The sequence below is a fragment of the Labeo rohita genome, chromosome 3 (genome assembly GCF_022985175.1).
Source record: "Labeo rohita strain BAU-BD-2019 chromosome 3, IGBB_LRoh.1.0, whole genome shotgun sequence".
NCBI classification, from domain to species: Eukaryota; Metazoa; Chordata; class Actinopteri; order Cypriniformes; family Cyprinidae; genus Labeo; species Labeo rohita.
The window spans coordinates 41,693,067-41,713,041 of NC_066871.1; the positions used below are offsets into that span (position 1 = coordinate 41,693,067).

At 33.5% G+C, this 19,975-nt stretch overlaps 3 protein-coding genes across 3 annotated transcripts; 1 reads left to right on the forward strand and 2 right to left on the reverse strand.

Moving 5' to 3' along the window:
* Nucleotides 1-3,341: 3,341 nt before the first annotated feature.
* Nucleotides 3,342-5,858, reverse strand: LOC127163501 (GTPase IMAP family member 7-like). The gene is made up of 4 exons (XM_051106751.1): nucleotides 5,767-5,858; nucleotides 5,006-5,046; nucleotides 4,838-4,871; nucleotides 3,342-4,730 (listed from the first exon to the last, which is right to left on the reverse strand). Exons 2-4 carry the CDS (start codon nucleotides 5,006-5,008, stop codon nucleotides 3,985-3,987), a joined length of 783 nt encoding a protein of 260 aa, XP_050962708.1. The 5' UTR covers nucleotides 5,009-5,046; nucleotides 5,767-5,858; the 3' UTR covers nucleotides 3,342-3,984.
* A 4,466-nt stretch (nucleotides 5,859-10,324) lies between these two features.
* On the forward strand, nucleotides 10,325-12,668 carry LOC127163499 (GTPase IMAP family member 9). The gene is made up of 2 exons (XM_051106749.1): nucleotides 10,325-10,493; nucleotides 10,723-12,668. The coding sequence occupies exon 2, from the start codon at nucleotides 10,725-10,727 to the stop codon at nucleotides 11,730-11,732; it is 1,008 nt and encodes a 335-aa protein (XP_050962706.1). The 5' UTR covers nucleotides 10,325-10,493; nucleotides 10,723-10,724; the 3' UTR covers nucleotides 11,733-12,668.
* A 1,138-nt stretch (nucleotides 12,669-13,806) lies between these two features.
* LOC127163496 (GTPase IMAP family member 8-like) lies at nucleotides 13,807-19,969 on the reverse strand (the record flags this gene model as incomplete). Its single annotated transcript, XM_051106745.1, has 3 exons — nucleotides 13,807-16,554; nucleotides 17,950-18,612; nucleotides 19,432-19,969. Coding segments are annotated over 3 exons (3,171 nt in total), but the record flags the coding sequence as incomplete, so codon positions are not given.
* Between the last annotated feature and the right edge of the window lie 6 nt (nucleotides 19,970-19,975).

The following is a 19,975-nucleotide window of genomic DNA, read 5'->3' on the forward strand; positions in this document are numbered from 1 at the left end:
AGGTGGATTTCTCATGGCACTTAAGATTTGGATGAGTGGGAGAGTTGATTAGCTGTGTAAAATTAACAGAATCACAAAATGACTTAAATTCATCTGAACAAGGTTTCAGCCAATCCCAGTTTAGATCACCTACTAAAATAATTTCAGAGTAGTCCAATCTGGATAAGAGTTGAATAAGTGTCTGTAATGCAGTACTCAGGGCAGAAGGGGGCCTATAACACCCAACAACAGTAGCATAAAGGCCTTTAGTCAATTCTACCTTCAATGCCAGAAATTCCAGCTGCTTACTAATTGATTCTGAGTAAACTAACTTCACATTAAATTTAGATTTGACATAAAGAGCAACCCCACCACCCTTCCTTGGTCTGTCAACACGAAACACATTATAACCAACCATTCCAATATCCATATCAGTGATTGATTTTGTCAGCCAAGTTTCAGATAACACAACAATATCTGCATCTGTTAAATTCACCCAAATTCTAAACAAATCCATTTTAGGTAACAAACTGTGAACATTAAGGTGAATTACACTCAAACCAGACATGGATTATAAATAAATACAAACTCTACATTTGATTGATTACAGTTGATGGCTTTACAAAAACTGCATTGCTTGTCATGTGTCAGTTCTACCCAAATATAACAGAAAATATTTCAATCTATTGTTTTTTTTTTTTTTTTTTTTTTTTTTTTTTTTTTGTAATTTAAGTTTGAGCCATCACTGCTTTATAGAATGTACAATAGGAAAAGATAGGGTCCTCTATGCAGAAATTCGACCGGAACATTGATTGCAATTGCTTTCCAGTGGGTCGGGGTTGGATGTGGATGGTGCCCTACGATAGCTGATGCCAGTGATCAACAGAAATTCCAACATACGTGCCTTTGGTTACTATGCAAGCTTGTTTCCATCACAGAAAAAAAAGAAAATACAATAATTGTGGCCATTTTTATCTCACAATTCGGACATATTTTCTTGGAATTCCAAGTTTACATCTTGCAATTCAGACTTTATCAGAATTGTGAGATAAAAAAGTCACAATTACCCTGTACCCTTTATATTCCATGGCAGACATAAGCTTTTGTAGGTTCCACATGTGTAAGGGGAAAAAACAAACATAAAAATGCACAGTCCAGCACACATTCTTACTCCTCTCCCCTACCTCTTCTTCTCAATTTTTCTGATCCAACTACTCCTCTACCTCCTACAACATTATTTTTCTTTCCTTGATTCTTTGTGTTGTTCTGCATCCACAAAACCAATTCAAAGAGATCTTTTTATGTTGATGTAATGGAAAGAGCTTCAACACCTGTTTATTCCTCCAAATGAGAATGGAATCAGCTATTTCTAAACATTTCATTGATCTGTTACTTAAAAATGCTTATTAGTTGTTAAAATATTATATAGAAATATTTTCAATGCTTTTGAGCTGCTGTTGTTGCAGAAATAGAAGCTTTATACTGTATTTAAGGTTTGGAACATTAGATCATCATTTCTGAGTTCATGCTGTGTTTAAGCATTTGCAAATAAGACTAAACATATCCGTGATTTTAGTTTTGGGTAAGCATGTATTAGAAATGTGGTAATTGTGTTATGGTAACAATAGTAATGGTATGGTCACAATAGACGGATGTTGTGCTTACTGAGTTTCGAAAATGTGACTATAGATTGGACAAAAGGATGTTAGCAACTAAAAAACTGTAAAAGAATGATGCAGTGACAATAACATGACGACACTGACCCCTAGTGGTTACATTGGAAAATGTAGTGAGCATCATCTAGAAACAGTACTGGTGTCGATCATGGAACGTGACTTTGTGTTAGGGTTAAGAGTTACTGAAATTACTTATTGGAATAAAATGAAAATGTACTTAAAATCACTCCCTAGTGCATAATCTTTCAACATTTCCAGTTTCCCCGTGTTTGCCATATCAAGTAAACCAGGACTTTTGTTGTAGCCTATAGAAGTAGGTTAATTTAACGCAGATGTCACTTAATGTTTCGCCAGTTTTGTAGAATGGTTCTTCTTAACTGGCAAATGTTCACAGCATTTCTGTCTTTATTTTACTTCTATTCCACACAGCATGAATCTCTTCATTCTCTCTGTAGTCGCTCATGATCTCCTGGGGGGTTTGACCTTCTCTCTCAAACTCATCTCCTCCAGTGAATAAGATCCACGTATTCTTTAAGAACCACACTGTAAAAAATAAAAAAATAAAAAATAAATAAATAAAAGTTCTTTTCTCTTCTTGAGTGAATCTTGTACTTCTGATCACCAGCAGAATCACGCAGGTCTAGTGTATCCAACTCTGGAAGCTCCTGATATCTTGTAAACATTTTTTCTGTCAGACTTAAAGAGGTATAATGAATTCCATAAATAAATGAGTTCATGTATGAAAGTTACACTGAATAAAATGTTTAAAAATATTTAGAAAAATTTTTCTTACAGAAAAGTTGTATTCTATTTATTTTATAATTTATTTTATAGGCAAAACTTAAACTGTTGAGATATATTTAGCATAATGCAAATGAGCAGAAAATGCTGTCAACTGGTGGTGGCTAAATATGCACTAAGACGTGAAATGTCTGCTGTAAGACTTTTTTGTATTCTTAGTTCAGAAAGAATCTATTTACATAAGGCTTTTTATAATTAATTAAACATGTAAAGATAAAGTAGTATCTTGAATGCCATACTGTCTGATAAACAAATATGATTTAGGGTTCCGTTTATTTATCTATTAAACAAACAAACAAACAAACAAACAAAAAACAAACAAACAAACAAACAAAAAAAAAAACACAACCCTTGAATGGGTAAAATATCTCTGCTACCTACAGTTTAGTTTGTTAACTTTTGCACAAATTTACATTACAAATTTAGAGTAATTTTCTTTTATGTTCCACTTAAAAAGGTCATATATTTGTAGGGCTGCAGAATCACTATTTTTTAATTGATTCTGAATTGTTTGGCCAAAAATCACAAGACTGGTCTCTTTAGATTTGGTAAGACATACATTTGTCATGTTTGCCATTTTAAATTTTTGTCATAAAATGCTATATTTTATCAATGCATTAATTGGTGCATCATCATGAAACTTTGTAAGTGTCATCAGCCCCATGCCCTGAATATACTCAAAAAGTTAAATTAACGAAAACAAACAAACAAACAAAAAAGAGAGTAATAAATAGCCCTTCATTCTGCCTCTGTTGTGCTTGCCCCCTTGTCATTTATTTTTACTTGTCATTTCTTTGTAATAGTTTGTGAAATTTACTAGCAATTTCTGAGTAAAAAATGTTTCTCCAAAATTAATAAAAAGGTTCAAATAACCAGACATGAAAATAAAGTTTGGTCAGAGATTATTATTAAGTTTTATACATTTATCAGTATCTGTCAGATTTAAATAGGTATAATCAATTCCTTTAACATATCAGTACTTGTATGAAAATTACACTCTGAATAAAATGTCCACTAAGCATAAAAATTAATAAAAGCACAAAAGTAGAGTAACATAGCACAGGATCTTCTGTAACCTTCTGGCAAAGTTAAATCATATTTCAGAATATTTAGTAAAATGTTTCTTACAGAAAAGTTATTCTATTTATTTTTTAGGGAAAACACTAACTGTTTAGATATATTTTGCATAATGAGCTAAAAAATACTATTAATAGGTGGTGGCTGAATATGCATTATATCACGAAATATCTGCTTCGAGACTTTTGTTTTGTTTTCATAGTTCAGAAAGCAGCTATTTACATAATGCTCTTTTAATGAATAAAACATGTAAAGATAAAGTAGTATCTCATATGCCATTTGATAAACAAATATGATCTGTCTTTTCATTTTAACAGCCATCTTGTGAAAGTTCAATGTAGCCAAAATATAATAAACTTTTCAACTCACACAAAGAGACTTGTTTTGCCTACATGTTATAATTAACCATGTATTATAAAATGAATCAAAAGCAAATTGAATTCTTAGTTCTTCAGAGTCTCATGTATGGAGCCATTCTTTGTCTCCAATGGTTATTATCAAAACTTTTAGCCAGGTTCTGGAAAAAGGCAATTACAGCATAAAAAAAGTCCTTAAGTAATTTCCAGAATTTCTCCCATGGCCACATTTGTGCCCATTCATACATCTCATTAGTGTAGTAGCCCTGATTCCACTCTGTCATCGTGTCAATCATCTGCAGTAGATCACTGACCTGCTGTCTGTCAGTCAGATCTCTGTTATTGAGCACATGATAATCCCGACAGCTCTTAACGACTCTACTGACAACTACATTCCCATCAATCTCTGCCTGCATTCTCTCTCTGACACATTCATCCCCATATGTGAAGAGGAGAATAACATGCTTCAGCACATCTTTACCAAAAACCTTCTGCACTCGTGTCAATATCTCCCCCTCCTGCTCCGTGAACCTGCCAAACGGCACAACGAATAAAAAGGCATGAACTCCTGGAGCAGAAAGAAACACACTTCTCGCAAACTCCCTCGCCAGCTGCTCTTGGGAAAGATTAGTACAAAAAAACCCAGGAGTGTCAATAACAGACACAGATCTGCCATCAATCACTGATCTCTCGACACTAGATATTCTTGTAACAGCAGACAGACTTCTTCCACACGTGAATTTGTTTTCTCCCAGGATGGTGTTTCCTGATGAACTTTTCCCAACTCCGGTTTTCCCCAGAAGGACGATATTAATGTTGCCATTGTTCTGCTGTGGTGCTGCTACAGGAGTTTGAACAGGAAGTGAGAAAATGTTCAGAACGTCAATTTGCATATTACCAGTATTTGTGATCTGTTGTGTGTCTCTCTGTGATAAATATAAGATTTACCTTCATTGTTAAATCTGTGACGCAGATTCTCAGCCTGTATAAGATTAGCAGACACATTCAAAATAAAGTTTTACAAACGTTTGTCAATCAATCAATCAATACATAAATAAACAAATGGTAAGTCCCAAGTATGGTTTTAGATGATGAAATGTCTGAAATGTTTTATACCATTGTCTTTTGTCTTTCCGTTTTTAGCTGAGCTGCACAACCTGAAAAACAGCAAATCTTCATTATAATTTTGCACATTATCCAGTGAACAGAAATATATGAAATATGTAATTTTTCATATATTTAATTTTTACAGAATTTTCACTTTCGCTTCATTCTATTCTATTTAAAAACTAAACAAACACACACACAAATATGAAACAATCATCAGCGCTGTTTATTTGTGACCCCCACTGACTTCCTGTGTTTGTGCTGTTGATCTCCAGACTGGGAAATTCCAAGCTGATTTTATCATGGTGTCATTTTATCAGGATAGTCTTTTACATTGCAAATACCTGACACCATTATTCCACACTAGAGGAAACAATGTAAGATCTACTGAAATGTTTGCATATCAATGGGCATGATGCTCGAAAGCTGGTAAATATAGATAACTTTGATGAAAATTTGTCAACTAAAAAGATAAGTGAAGTGAAAGTGATTTTGAATTGAACTGCAGTCAGGTTCACTGGATTCATACTGGTTCCAGCAACATTATACACTTTCAGTTTCATAATGACATGAATTTCTGAAACCCTCCTAATTTAGCTCTATTACACATGGATAAATGCAGCAGTAGCACATGTATCACACTCACTGCATCTGTTTTCATCCCTATAATACACTGACTAAAGAAATAATGATGTCAAATAGCCATGCTAAATCTGCTATTAGAATATAGAAATTGATTATAATTAAGATAAAGGAGGTAAAATACTTACTGCAGAGCTGATCTTCAGACAAATGTTTCAGATGAACTGTTTCCAGGGTAGTTTCAGTTTCAGACGATCACAGATTTATATACTCGTCATCAGCTCCACCCAGAGGAGGCGGAGAATTGAAATTTCCTGAATCCATAGAGATGGTTAAAATGTTTAGCAGATGTTGTATTCCAGAGAACATAAGGAAACATGTAAGCATGCAGTTTGGATGAAACAACTGCTAATAAATAAAATAAAGAAAAGTGTAATCCATCTGAGCAATCAATCTGTATTGTATCATCTTGATACAGACTTAAAAACAAACAAACAAAAAAAATAAAAATAAATAAATAAAGAATTTGTAAGTTCTTGTAACTTATTGTAAGTGTTTTTGATTATTTTCTGGCACCTTTACACGTTTGACACTTTCCACAGCTATTGGATCTGTGAATTCTCTCATTAAGAAAGAACACAAATTCACTCATGAATAACTACAACATTAGAGTGAAATGTGTTATTTTAACTGCATGATATTTACACTGCTGTAAATATCTGTTTTTTTTTTTGTTGTTGTTGTTGTTGTTGTTGTTGTGTTTTTGTTTTTTGTTTTTGTTTTTGTTTAGTTTTTTTGTTTACCGTGAGCTTATTTCCCGGGGCCCGTTCTTCGAACCTTACATCCGAGATCAAATGACACATCCAAGTTGATATCATCGCGCTAATCATGACCTGGTTAATTCGGTTCTTCAAACGCTACTGTTGTCGATGATTAGTATGGTGGGATTGAGTTATCTGTTGATTTAAAAGGGGCTATATATCGATACTCGAAACCATGATCAGCAATGCAGTGATTGGCTGACTGCAAGACAGCATCGTAGTGACATATTATTAAAAAAGACACCTGACGAAAAACTTGACACATTTTTTATAAGGAAACAGCCAAGCAAACAAACCTACATACACGTTATAATAGATCAATGAAATATGCATTTTTTTTAACATGATTCCCAATTATTTATATTCACGATTTCTAATACTTGTACAGGGTTTACTTTTTAATTTCAATGTAATAATTAGCAACTCATTTAATTTTATCTTTGAAACTAATTTGTTACGTGACAGCATTAATTAAAGTTTCTTAAGGGTGAAGATCTCACATTATCTGCATCTCACATGTGCTCCATAAAGCCACTCCCATAACAGCTGCCATCACTCAGATTAATGCATGACTCTACATTATTTGTATAGCATGTGTGTAAGATTCTAATACATTTATAAAGTAATTATTTTATAAGGAAAACATCTTTTTAATGAGTAAACCTGGCTGTGTCTATTATAGACTACACCACATTATTATATTATATTCCAATTCATTGTTTAATGATTATTATTTTAAATTATTGTCCAGTTTAAATTACTGGATGAATAGTACTCTTGTAATAAAGTAGTAGTGGTTGGGATAGATTTTAAGTATCAGTTCTGCTTAACAATCAGCTTACATGGAATCTAATCCTGTTTAAATGAAATAAGCCTGCTCCTAAGCAGGTTCAAGATAAAGGACCTGTTGCTGTGACAGCAAGTCCGGGATGAGCATCGAAGAACCAAACAATCCAAGATCATGTCAAATCGTCAAGTCAAATACAGCTAACTGAGTTAGCGACGTATGAAGAACGGGCCCCAGTTGATAACATTAACCTTTAATACATTTAAATCACGATTATTGCAACACATCGTCCTTGTTTGTCAACTTTTATGGCAACATGAAATAAATTGTGAATCTCACATGTTTGTCTTTGGTTGTTAAAAAAAAAAAAAAAAAACAAGTTCCTATAAAAAAACAAATCTGTTATTAATTAGTTAGTCAACACAGCAGCATGTGAGAGATTTGGAGGCAAAGCTCCAGAGACTCTCACACACAGTGTGGGGTTCTTCTGAATACAGAATCCCAAAGTAATGTTTTGTCACTTCGCTTATATACCCAGACCAAAACAAACAAATCTTCCAATCAGTTGTAAAAACATAAAGACCTTTTGGTTTGTCAGGAGATCTCATGCCCCAGGGTCACACCTGGCTGGAGATTCTCACCCGACCCCAAGGGGAAAACACACCCCTCAGCAGCAAAACACAATTCTACAAAAGTGTTCAGTCTTCCTCATAATATAAGTGACTTCTGTGAAATTGAGACCATTTTACCAATCGCACTAAGACCTTTAGAATGATACCAAACATGAAAGGGAAACTTCAACATATTCACAAAATATAACACATGTAGTATATGGACATTCTTAGTGACTTTCAGTGGAACCTTTTGGGGGAAAAGTGTGAGATGCAGGGAGGGGAGAGGAGAGGGAGGAAAGGGGTTGTAAATGAGCAATAGGGGTGGTGTTGTTTGCCCTCTTTGAAGATCTCTTCTCCAGATTAGTTTTATTGTTTTGTTGCATGGCATCTGTTTTTGTCAGGGTTCCTGGACTTTGAATTCATGAGGAAATAATTTCACATATTACACTCGTCATCAGCTCCACCCAGAGGAGGACAGAGAATGGAAATATCCTGAATCCATAGAGATGGTTAAAATGTTTAGCAGATGTTGTATTCCTGTGAAATAACAGAGAACATAAGGAAACATGTAAGCATGCAGTTTGGATGAAACTTCTGCTAATAAATAAAATAAAGAAAAGTGTAATCCATCTGAGCAATCAGTCTGTATTGTATCATCCTGATACAGACTTGAAAACAAAAAAAATAAATAAAGAATTTGTAAGTTCTTGTAACTTATTGTAAGTGTTTTTGATTATTTTCTGGCACCTTTACACGTTTGACACTTTCCACAGCTATTGGATCTGTGAATTCTCTCATTAAGAAAGAACACAAATTCACTCATGAATAACTACAACATTAGAGTGAACGTGTTATTTTAACTGCATGATATTTACACTGCTGTAAATATCTGTTTTTGTTGTTGTTGTTGTTGTTGTTGTTGTGTTTTTGTTTGTTTGTTTTTGTTTTTGTTTAGTTTTTTTGTTTACCGTGAGCTTATTTCCCGGGGCCCGTTCTTCGAACCTTACATCCGAGATCAAATGACACATCCAAGTTGATGTCATCGCGCTAATCATGACCTGGTTAATTCGGTTCTTCAAACGCTACTGTTGTCGATGATTAGTATGGTGGGATTGAGTTATCTGTTGATTTAAAAGGGGCTATATATCGATACTCGAAACCATGATCAGCAATGCAGTGATTGGCTGACTGCAAGACAGCATCGTAGTGACATATTATTAAAAAAGACACCTGACGAAAAACTTGACACATTTTTTATAAGGAAACAGCCAAGCAAACAAACCTACATACACGTTATAATAGATCAATGAAATATGAAATTTTTTTTTTTTTTTAATTTTTTTTTAACATGATTCCCAATTATTCACGATTTCTAATACTTGTACAGGGTTTACTTTTTTAATTTCAATGTAATAATTAGCAACTCATTTAATTTTATCTTTGAAACTAATTTGTTACGTGACAGCATTAATTAAAGTTTCTTAAGGGTGAAGATCTCACATTATCTGCATCTCACATGTGCTCCATAAAGCCACTCCCATAACAGCTGCCATCACTCAGATTAATGCATGACTCTACATTATTTGTATAGCATGTGTGTAAGATTCTAATACATTTATAAAGTAAGTATTTTATAAGGAAAACATCTTTTTAATGAGTAAACCTGGCTGTGTCTATTATAGACTACACCACATTATTATATTATATTCCAATTCATTGTTTAATGATTATTATTTTCAATTATTGTCCAGTTTAAATTACTGGATGAATAGTACTCTTGTAATAAAGTAGTAGTGGTTGGGATAGATTTTAAGTATCAGTTCTGCTTAACAATCAGCTTACATGGAATCTAATCCTGTTTACATGAAATAAGCCTGCTCCTAAGCAGGTTCAAGATAAAGGACCTGTTGCTATGACAGCAAGTCCGGATGAGCATCGAAGAACCAAACAACCCAAGATCATGTCATATCGTCAAGTCAAATTCAGCTAACTGAGTTAGCGACGTATGAAGAACGGGCCCCAGTTGATAACATTAACCTTTTAAATCACGATTATTGCACCACATCGTCCTTGTTTGTCAACTTTTATGGCAACATGAAATAAATTGTGAATCTCACATGTTTGTCTTTGGTTGTTAAAAAAAAAAAAAAAAAAAAAAAAAAAAAAAAAGTTCCTATAAAAAAACAAATCAGTTATTAATTAGTTAGTCAAATTAGTAAAATAATAAATCATTTAGTTTAAATGTACTCTTGTGAATAAATAAAATAAGGATACACAAAATAGCAACAACCCAGAAAGAGAAATGCAAAAATGCAAACAAACAAACAACAACAGCAACAAACGTTTCAATAGCACAGTTCTGAGAATCGACCTGGCTTTTCCACAGCTTTTTTTTTTTACATTCTCAATTAAAATTCAGGAGTGAGCGTTTCTGGAAACACTATCCTGCGTGAAACTGTTCAGGAAATGATCAGGAACCGCTGCTGTTAATCAAGAACAATGAGACTCAGGAGTGGGGCGGATCAGTCGAAAGTGAAAGTACAGAAATTGAAGCCATTTTGATGAATGTCGTGTAAACCATTTTGCGCAGTGCTCTGCTGTCACTCCGTGCCGTTTTCACAGAAATCTGAGCGCAATTAAGTGCAGTAAATATTGACCTATTTGGACCGACAAACGAGACAGAACAACAAACGGTGAGGTCGCGCTTCTCGGTCCTAGATAAGAATGTAATTTTCACGCATCACTTAGTCGCATTATGTATATGTATTTGTATGTATTTATTTCTTCATTTATTTACGTCTACGGTATACGATGACATTACAACTATAACAGACTTTACTGAATACTTTGCTGTTGATTTTAAATTGGTTTTAAGAATGAAACTTTATAAAAAATAATGGCAATATTTCTTGCGTTTTTCAGTGATGCAGCGAACTGTCGACCATCTTCAGATTTTGCTGATCGGTAAAACCGGTTCAGGAGTGAGCGCTTCTGGAAACACTATCCTGAGTGAAAATGTGTTTCAGTCCGGGCGGAGCCTGATGTCCATCACTGACAGATGCCAAAAACACACGGCTGAAGTGTCAAACAAAAGAGTTACAGTAATTGATACTCCAACTTTCTTCAATACAAGAAAAACTGATCTGACTGCAGAGTTGAAGAGAGGACTGAACTTGTGCTCTACAGGAATCCACGCGATCCTTCTGGTTTTCCCTTTACACACTTTCACTCAGCAAGATGCAGATACCATGTTGTTATTCAAGCAGATGTTTGGTGAAGACGCCATGAAACACACTTTAGTCCTGTTCACACATGGAGATGAACTTCAAAACAAATCAATCAATCAACTCATTAGACATAATGCAGAGCTGTCCAAACTAACAGAGGAGTGTGGAGGGAGATTTCACTTACTGAACAACAAAGATCTGAACGACAGAGAGCAAGTCACCAAACTCCTGATGAAGATCCAACAAATGGTGTCTGACAATGAGAACAGCTGCTACACTTTACAAATGTTTGGGACTCAATCACTCAAAGTATTTCTACAGAGATTTACAAAGCCAAAATATCTGTGTGCAGTCAGTGTTGTCATTGTGTTTGCACTGGGTTTTGTTAATATGAGGAACGAAGGTTCATTTGATGTTAAAACATTTCTGTATGGTTGTGCTGGTGGTGTGTTAGCAGCAGTGACAGGAGCTGCTTCAGGAGCCATTTGCAAACTTCTATGCAATAATCACAGTTGGATGACCCGGAGATTCACTGTAGATCATCAGAAATATGTCAAACTATTGGAAATCATGAGTAGTTGTGCTGCCGGCATGATCACTGGGTATTTTGTAGGTCCAGGATGTTTATCAGCTACATTACTGAGAGGAACACTGGGGGTTGTTGGAGATATACTATTATTTAGGTTGTGCAGTAAAACATTCTAATGATCTGGAAATGTTTGATTAAAAAAAAAAAACCCTGACTAAATACTGCAGTGAGAAAGATACAGGCTTGCTTGGGTTTAGTCAGCCAGTTTCAAAAGTATACAGTATTATGAATTAAGCAGATTTAACAATTTTATTATTTTATATTCTGAAATAAAGACACTTTAAAGAACACATTAAGTTGGAACTATAAACCATTATAAATCATTAAGTTTAGTTATTTGAACTTAAAACTTTCTATTTAACCATGCACTTAAGTGGAACTTTGATACATCTTCATTTGCTTTCATAGTTTCTATTGTCTTTAAAATATGGTTTATTTGGAATTTGAATTATCTTTCCAACCCTACTGACAAGCAATTAACATGAACTAAAATAGGACTATCATTTAATGTTGGTTATTTGCATTAATTATATATTTGTAATCACACATCTTATTTAAAAATAAGTTTGCAGTTCAGTTTAACAATATATTGAAGGATATTTTGTTAAACATATATTTTGTTAATAGCCTATAGTTGCCTGATTAAAATGTAAATGTATTTTAAGTGAATTTAAATGCATGAATAATAAATAATGCATGAATTAATGAATAATAGAGATAGATAAAATATTCTTAGAGTGACAAAATATAAAAATATAAAAAGTGAAGTACAGGTTAAAGTTAAGAACAATGTATACATAAAACGGGGAAAAAAAGGATCACAAAAATATGGATTACAAGGCAGCTGAAGATTTAATTTTATTTGTTACACAACATCTAAATCCATGTTTCTCAACCATGATCATGCCATATCTTAAACGGTGCACATTTTGGATGTCTTCCTAATCAAACAGATACACTCCTAAAAATGAAGTTTCCAAAAGAGATTTTTCACATGAAGCCATAGAAGAACAGTTTATTTAAAAGTCTGCAAAAAAAAAAAAAAAAAATTAGTGTAAAGAATGTCACTATAAATAACTTTTTTATATAGTTTAATAAAGGCACTTGTTTGTTGAATGCAATTTCAATTATTCCTATAATTATTTACAGGTGAATGAATATGACATCTGAATGTATTTTGCTTGAAAATGCACTACTTTAATATAAATGCATTTTTCACTGTTTTTTTTTTTTTTTTTTTTTTGGCCAAAATGTTGTATTTCTAATGAAACCTATCTGAATTCAAGTGATGATAAAACATAAACACAATCATTATTTTATTTACAAAATGGATTAAATAAACCATGCTATATATATGCCTAATACAACATAACAAATAATTTACACAAAAAAAAAAAAAAAAAAAAAAAAACCAGGAAACCAAATCAATTAGAAACAAAACAAAACAAACAAAAAATAAAAAATAAAAATCACCTTAGATAAATGGCAAAAGTCAACAGGCTTTTCAAAATTCAAAATATTTTTTTTTCAAAACATGCACTTTGCATTTTGTTCTGAAACTAAATCTTTTGCCATCATGGACATTCTTCTTGTCAAACAAAACGATTTGTTATAGTTTTTTCATTGCAATGGACAAAACAAAACAAAATGCAGAAAAAAACATCAATTTTGTTTTATTATATTTTATTCAGACAGAGCGCTTTAATTCAATATTTACAAGTAATAAAAAATCATTTAGAGAGCTATCTAATTCAGTTACAGAGCTCTGCAATTAAACATATCTTTATTGTGCATTTTTAAATTAATTATAGAGCGCTGTAATTACATTTTCACTATAAGAATTAAATTACAGAGCTCTTTACTTGTAATTGTTGGTAAGAATTAAAATGTTAGAACTCTCTAAATGGAACTGTTATGGAATTAGTTGTTATTAGTTGTTATAAGTAATAATTAGTAATGATTGAATTAGAGTGCTCTGTAATTTAATTCTTACTAGTAAAAATCTAATTACAATGAGGAATGCTGGGAATATTTTAAGCTAAGAACATTTTAAGCTTGCCATATATCTATCATTTTTTGTATTGAAGTTTGAAGCACATATTTGTAAGAAAGGTCACAATGTCTCAATTGAAAAAAAAAGACAAAAAAAAACTTTTCTTCAAATATGAATGAAATTACACAGACAACGAGTAAATAGTGCTTTCTTTATTATCACTGCTGTCAGTTCAGTGCAAATTAATTGAGTATGAAAACACATTTATCCAATGAATCTGACTAAACTTCAGAGTACATCTTTTATTTACATCATGTCTCCGCTTTGATTTTTACAAACAACTAAAAAACTAATGCTAAACAAGCTTATTCAGCATTTTGAGAGATGAGCAGATTCTGACAACCAGTACTTTAACACTTTGGATTAGTTATCTTTTCAACAGAAATGCCTGTGATTGGCTACAACAGTCAATGTTGCAAGATTATGTAATTCAGTTAACCCAAAATATTCACTGTCCAGGGAATCTTTCTGCACTTTTCAGGTTTCAATCGGGCAAAAAAAAAAAAAAAAAAAAAAAAAAAAAAAAACTAGGACTGGTTTGCAAAAGTAGGTTTTGGACAAAATTCAGAATGGCAGAAAAAGTTGCTATCTAAAATGAAACTGGATTTCTTTTGTTTTGAGCCAAAGATTCCAAATATATAAGACACTTGAGTCTACCACAAACGGTCTTCAAGTTATGAACACTTTTTACAGTTTCAATTGCTGTGGTACCCCCTATTGGCCGATTGGGTTGAGTCTTTGCCAGTCTCTCCCCAAATTGAACTCTACCATCTGGCCTAGTTTCTCTAGAACTTACAGTTTGGGATGGATTTGGGCTAAAAGTATTATTATTATTATTATTAAAATAATAATCCTTACAATTACAATAGGGTTTCAGTGCTACGCACTTGAACTCCATTTAGATTTTTAGAAATATTATACAATGACACATATTGGTTTCTTTTGACATTTTTCAACCTCTTTTATTAGCTCTTTTATTTCTTCTTGTCTCTGCTGTTGCAGCTTTTGAAAATCTTTTTTTGTCTGATCTTTCAGGTGTTCATAGAGTTTTTCCAGTAATTTCTGTTGTCTCTGATATTCTTCCAGCATCTGTTGGAGCTCCTGAACCTGCTGCTCTTTTTTCTCTCTGAAATCATTAAATTCTTCTGCTTGTTTTCTGGCTTCATCTTCATGTTTCTTCTTCATCTCCTTTATTTCCTCTTCATGTTTCTTTTTCATTTCATCTCGTTCTTTCTCTTCTCTTTTTTCTGTCTCTTCTTCTCTTTTCTTCATCTCTTCTTCTTGCTCTTGTTTCAGATCTTCAATCATTTTCTTCCATCTCTTTCTCTCTTCTTCTCGTCTCTCATCATCTTTTTGTTTTCTTTTCTCCCACTCCTCTTTTCTCTTTTGCTCCAGCTGATCATAAAATTTTTTTGTTTCCAGTTTCTTTCCTTCATATTCTCTTTCTTTTTCTTCTCTTTCTCTTCTCTGTTTCTGTCTCTCCTTCTCAATCTTCTGTCTTTCTTCTTCTTTCTCTCTTTCAAATCTCTCTCTCATTTTCTCCTGTTCTTCTTGTTTTTCTCTAAGTTGTTCCTCATGTTTCTCTTTTCTCTTTCTTTCTTCTTCCTCTCGTTCTCTCATCTGTCGTTTCTTTTCATCCTCCCATTCTTTCTGCTGTCGTTTAATTTCCTCTTTGTTTTCATGTTCAGCCTCTTTTATTTTTCTCCTCCAGTCTTGTCTCTCTTTATCTTCTTCTTCGTTCCTCCGTTTCTCCTCCAAATCTCTCTTTTTTATTTCTTTTTCTTGTTTCATCTGTATCTCTGATATAATACGTTCTTGTTCATGTTTCATTCTTTCTTGATCTTGTCTGTATTTCTCTTCTCTCTTTCTGTCTTCTTCTTCTCTTGCTTTTTGCTGTTTTTCATAATGTGATCTCTGAATTTCAATCTCTCTCCTCATTTCTTCCATTTTTTGATCATATTCAGCCCTCTGCTCTTTTTCTTCTTCTAATCGTTTCTGGTTTTCAGTCTCTTGTTTCTTCTGTTCTGTTTTCTCTTTTTCTTCAAACTCTTTTCTGAGTTTTTCCTCATTTTCTCTAAATCTATTCTCTATTTTAATTTTCTCCTCATCTGCTTTCTGTTTCTCTTCCTCGAGTCTCCTCATCATGTTTTTCATGTCCATCTCATATTTGGCTTGCAACTCTTCTTTCTGACTCTGAATTTCTTTTTCTCTCTCTTTCATTATTTCCTCTGTTCTCTTTTTAATGGACATCTCTGCCTCCTCAAACATGCTGTTAGTGAAGTAACGACCCTCATTACTATTTTTCACCTCCTCTATCATGTCTAACAGTTGAATCACTTGAGTTTTGTCTTGTTTTTCTTTGTTATTGAAAACCAGGAATCTGTTTCCACAATCTCCGATCAGTTTCTTCAGTTCTGCTGATTTACTTCTCTTTACATAATCTTGTATGGACTCATTCTGAAGTTCATCTCCTCTAGTGAACAGAACGATGCTAAACTGAGCAGCTTTATGACCAAAGATCTTCTTTATCAGATCTATAGTGTCTGTTTCTTCTTTGGTAAATCGTCCCAAACTCAACACATTGACAAACACATGAGGTCCAGGTGACAACATTGAAACACATTTCATTATTTCATCTGCTGCTAATTCATTTTCCATTGTCGTGTCAAAGAGACCTAGAGTATCAACAACAGCTACTGATTTACCATCAATCTCACCAATCCTCTTTTCACACATTGTTGTCACTGAATCTGCACTTAATTGACTGTGAAACTCATCTCTTCCCAGAATAGTGTTTCCTGTTGCACTCTTTCCACTTCCTGTCCTCCCGATCAACACAATCCTCAGACACTCCTGATTATCTGCTTCAGCTTCAGCTTCAGCACCTGAAAATCACGTAACAATTCAAATGTTAATACATCGTGCAATTTTTTTTTCATATCTGTATATTTTACATTTAATATAAATATTAAATAAAACATTAAAAGTAGATTTTTGCAGATCAGTGTTTCATACCAAGTAATTCAATAGACTGACACTCCAAAATGAAGTATTAAGTGACGAAAAAGTAAATTGCCTTATGGAATAGCATTTTCACATTTTTCATTTTGAAAACTATAGGGTTATAGGTACCATTAGGGAACGAAACAACAACAAAAGGGAACCAAAAACAATGTTCTGTGTTTGCTTTGACACAGTGAATGACAGCTGTCTGAGGTCTCCCAGTTGCTTATATTATTGGGATTTTAGTATAAAGTGATTAATTTACAGAAAAAGAAGAAAAAAAAAACTGAAGATAATATATATATGCTTTCATGTCTAAAAACATTATTGTTGTCATAACAGACTCAGACAAGCTCAGTACCAATTTGTTCTCTTTCAGTTTATTTTCATGAATGCAAATGTGTGCAAAGGGTAATTTTGGGCTGAAGTATACATCTGATGCATCCTTCAAAACTGACCAAAAGAAGAGCGCAAAAAGAAGGTTGCTCAAGGGTTCTTCAAATTGAAATGCCATTCAGCAATGTTTGATGATGTAGCAGCTGAGATACACAGCCTTAGGATGCAACCTTCCGTTTGAAAGGAACCCACAGATAAGCTTTGTTGATCTGAAAAAGGCTCTCTACCCTTAATGGAATCGATTCCGAACTTTGGAATCATTTCTTGATTCCCAATGCCTCCGAATCGAGGAATCAATTCTTTCTAGAATTAACTTCCAGGCTTAACTGCTGTGTGTGTGCACATGGATGGGTTAAATGCAGAGCACAAATTCTGAGTATGGGACACCTTTGGCCACATGTCACATCACTTTCACTTTTTCATATATGTAGAAAACCTTGAGATATTATATAACATTGTTCTAGATATTATATATAATGCCTAATCACAATCCTGCTCAGAAATGGTGACAAAAACTTAGGTCTCTTGTTTAAACTTAAAAAATAAGGTCTCTTGTTTAATGTCATTTAAATATATATATAATATATATATATATATATATATATATATTTTATCCCAAACCCAAATATTCAAATACAATATTAAAAAAAAAAAAAAAAAAGCCTGTCCCTAGAATGAACTGTTGGAATAATTCAAACTTATTTGCAAACCAGTTCAGAATATCTTGGATATCATTTGCCTTACTCATAGAAGAAAAAAAAAAAAAAAAAAATTACAACAAGAACATAAAGTATGGGACACACGACATGACTGCTGAAATATTTTGAGAAAAATATGTATACATTATATAAACATGCATAAGCTAATAAAAATCGACTAACCTTCAGAAGGAATCTTCAGCTGTAACTCTTTAATTTTATTCTTGGTTCTCTTCAGTTTTTCTTCATATTTCTGCTCTGTTTCATATCTGATTCTGTTCTCTTGAGCTTTCACATACATCTGAAGTGAATATGGTTCAGTCTTCATGTTCTCTACATCTTCCAGCAGATCTGGGATCTGTCTTGATTTTTCAGGTTCATTTAAACCCATCAATCTATATCGACCCCCACAGAGGCTCAGAGAATCAAAGATAGATTTAGCGAAATTTATCACAGGTTCTTCAACTGTCGCTGAAGAAGTAAAAAGCACCATAAAATGTTCTCTGGAGTCAAATATCTTCTGGATCTTCTCTATTTCTGCTTTGTCTTCATTGTTAAGTGGAGCAACAGGAATAATGATGATGAAAGCATGAACTCCTGGATCACAGAGAGACACACAGCGGAGAGTCTGATGCCTCACTTCCTCCTCTGAGAGCCGACTGAGAGCTGGAAGCTCCACCAGACTGATCAGACGACCATGAAGCTCCACGTCTGCAGTACATACACTCTGATGTGAAGACTTTATCTTTCTGCCTTGTAAAATCTGGGACACAGAGACTGTAAGTGTTGTATCACTTCCACACAGCACCAGGTTCAACTTCTCTTTTCTAGATACATTTGCTGATGCTGAAACACACATGAAAACAAATATATTACAATATTAGAAGGCACTTTAAAATACGCATACAGATATAGGCACATTTATTTCATGCAAACTACATGCAAAAGAGATCATCAGCACTATAACCAACTTGTTCTGTGGTCCATGGTGGGCATGGGTAATCAGTGGAAGGAAAGGCCACTGTGTACTGTTTATTCATCAACTGACAACAGCATAGACCAAAAGATCCACTGTGATTTAGAAATAGATTTTTGTTCATTATTTATCATCTATTATTACCCAGTCCTAACGTATTTAGTATCTTTTTAAACACTGCACTCTCGTTCTTCATGATTAAACATGAAAATGTTAACATAATTAAAAGAAATTAAATGTTTTATTCTATTTAAAACAGTGTTTGAAATTGTGTCTCTTAGGGGGTCCCAAAGACACTATATATATATATATTATTCCAGTAATTCCAGACAGACTCATTGATAGTGAGATGGGATCTTTGTGGAAAACAGTGTTTGCTGATAAAAATATTTTTCTATTAGTCGAATTAATGGCAAATGTAATCACATTTCTTAATGACACGATGCAAAAAAAGTAACTGTGTGTGTGTGCGCGTACATAAATATAAATATAAACATATAAATATAAACAATCAAATCTTCAATGTACAATGTAATCACTAATCATGTTTTGAATAGCATTTTTTTTTTCTAATTTCACAGGTGTTTTACCAAACAACTGCCATAATGTCAGTTTATTAGACAAAGAATCAGTTTTCTTGCTAATAAACATGCATTCTGAGGAGAAAAGTATTTCAAAGTAGACTTTACCTTCATTACTTCTGTCTTTATTTCCCTTTTTGGGTTTTCCATCATCTTTTTGAGATCGCTCCTTTTTTTCTTCCTCTGATCTGATGGAAACACAGGATCTGATCTGCTTTTCAACCACTGATCTTCCTTTAATGCCAGCATACATCTCACGTGTGAGATTTCTTTCCTGACCTTCCTTGTGTATCTTATCAATCCTTCTGAATATCTTAGATTGCAATTCTGTTTTTCTTTCATCAAACTGTAGATGTCCTCCTCCACACTCCTTTATTAACTGATGGATTGCTTTATTCTTGATCATAGAACTCAACATTGATCTGTATGTTTCTTCGTCAGTCGTGATCACTATAGTGCGTTTAATTGCCTCTCCACTGAATTCTTTCAGCACATATTTCACTTTGTGTCCATTCAACTCATTGAAGTCATTATACTGCAGTACGAGGATGAACACATGAGGTCCTGGAGCAGACAGATTCATACACTCTCTCACTGCCTGTTTGATGGCAGAGAATGACAGATAAGGCTCGAGCAGCTGAGGACAGTTGAT

Coding starts and splice junctions, on each gene's coding strand:
- LOC127163501 (XM_051106751.1), bottom strand. Junction 4,731..4,837: donor TCACAGATTTAACAATGAAG/GTAAATCTTATA, acceptor AAACTCCTGTAG/CAGCACCACAGCAGAACAAT.
- LOC127163499 (XM_051106749.1), top strand. CDS start 10,725: ATGCAGCGAACTGTCGACCATCTTCAGATTTTGCTGATCGGTAAAACC.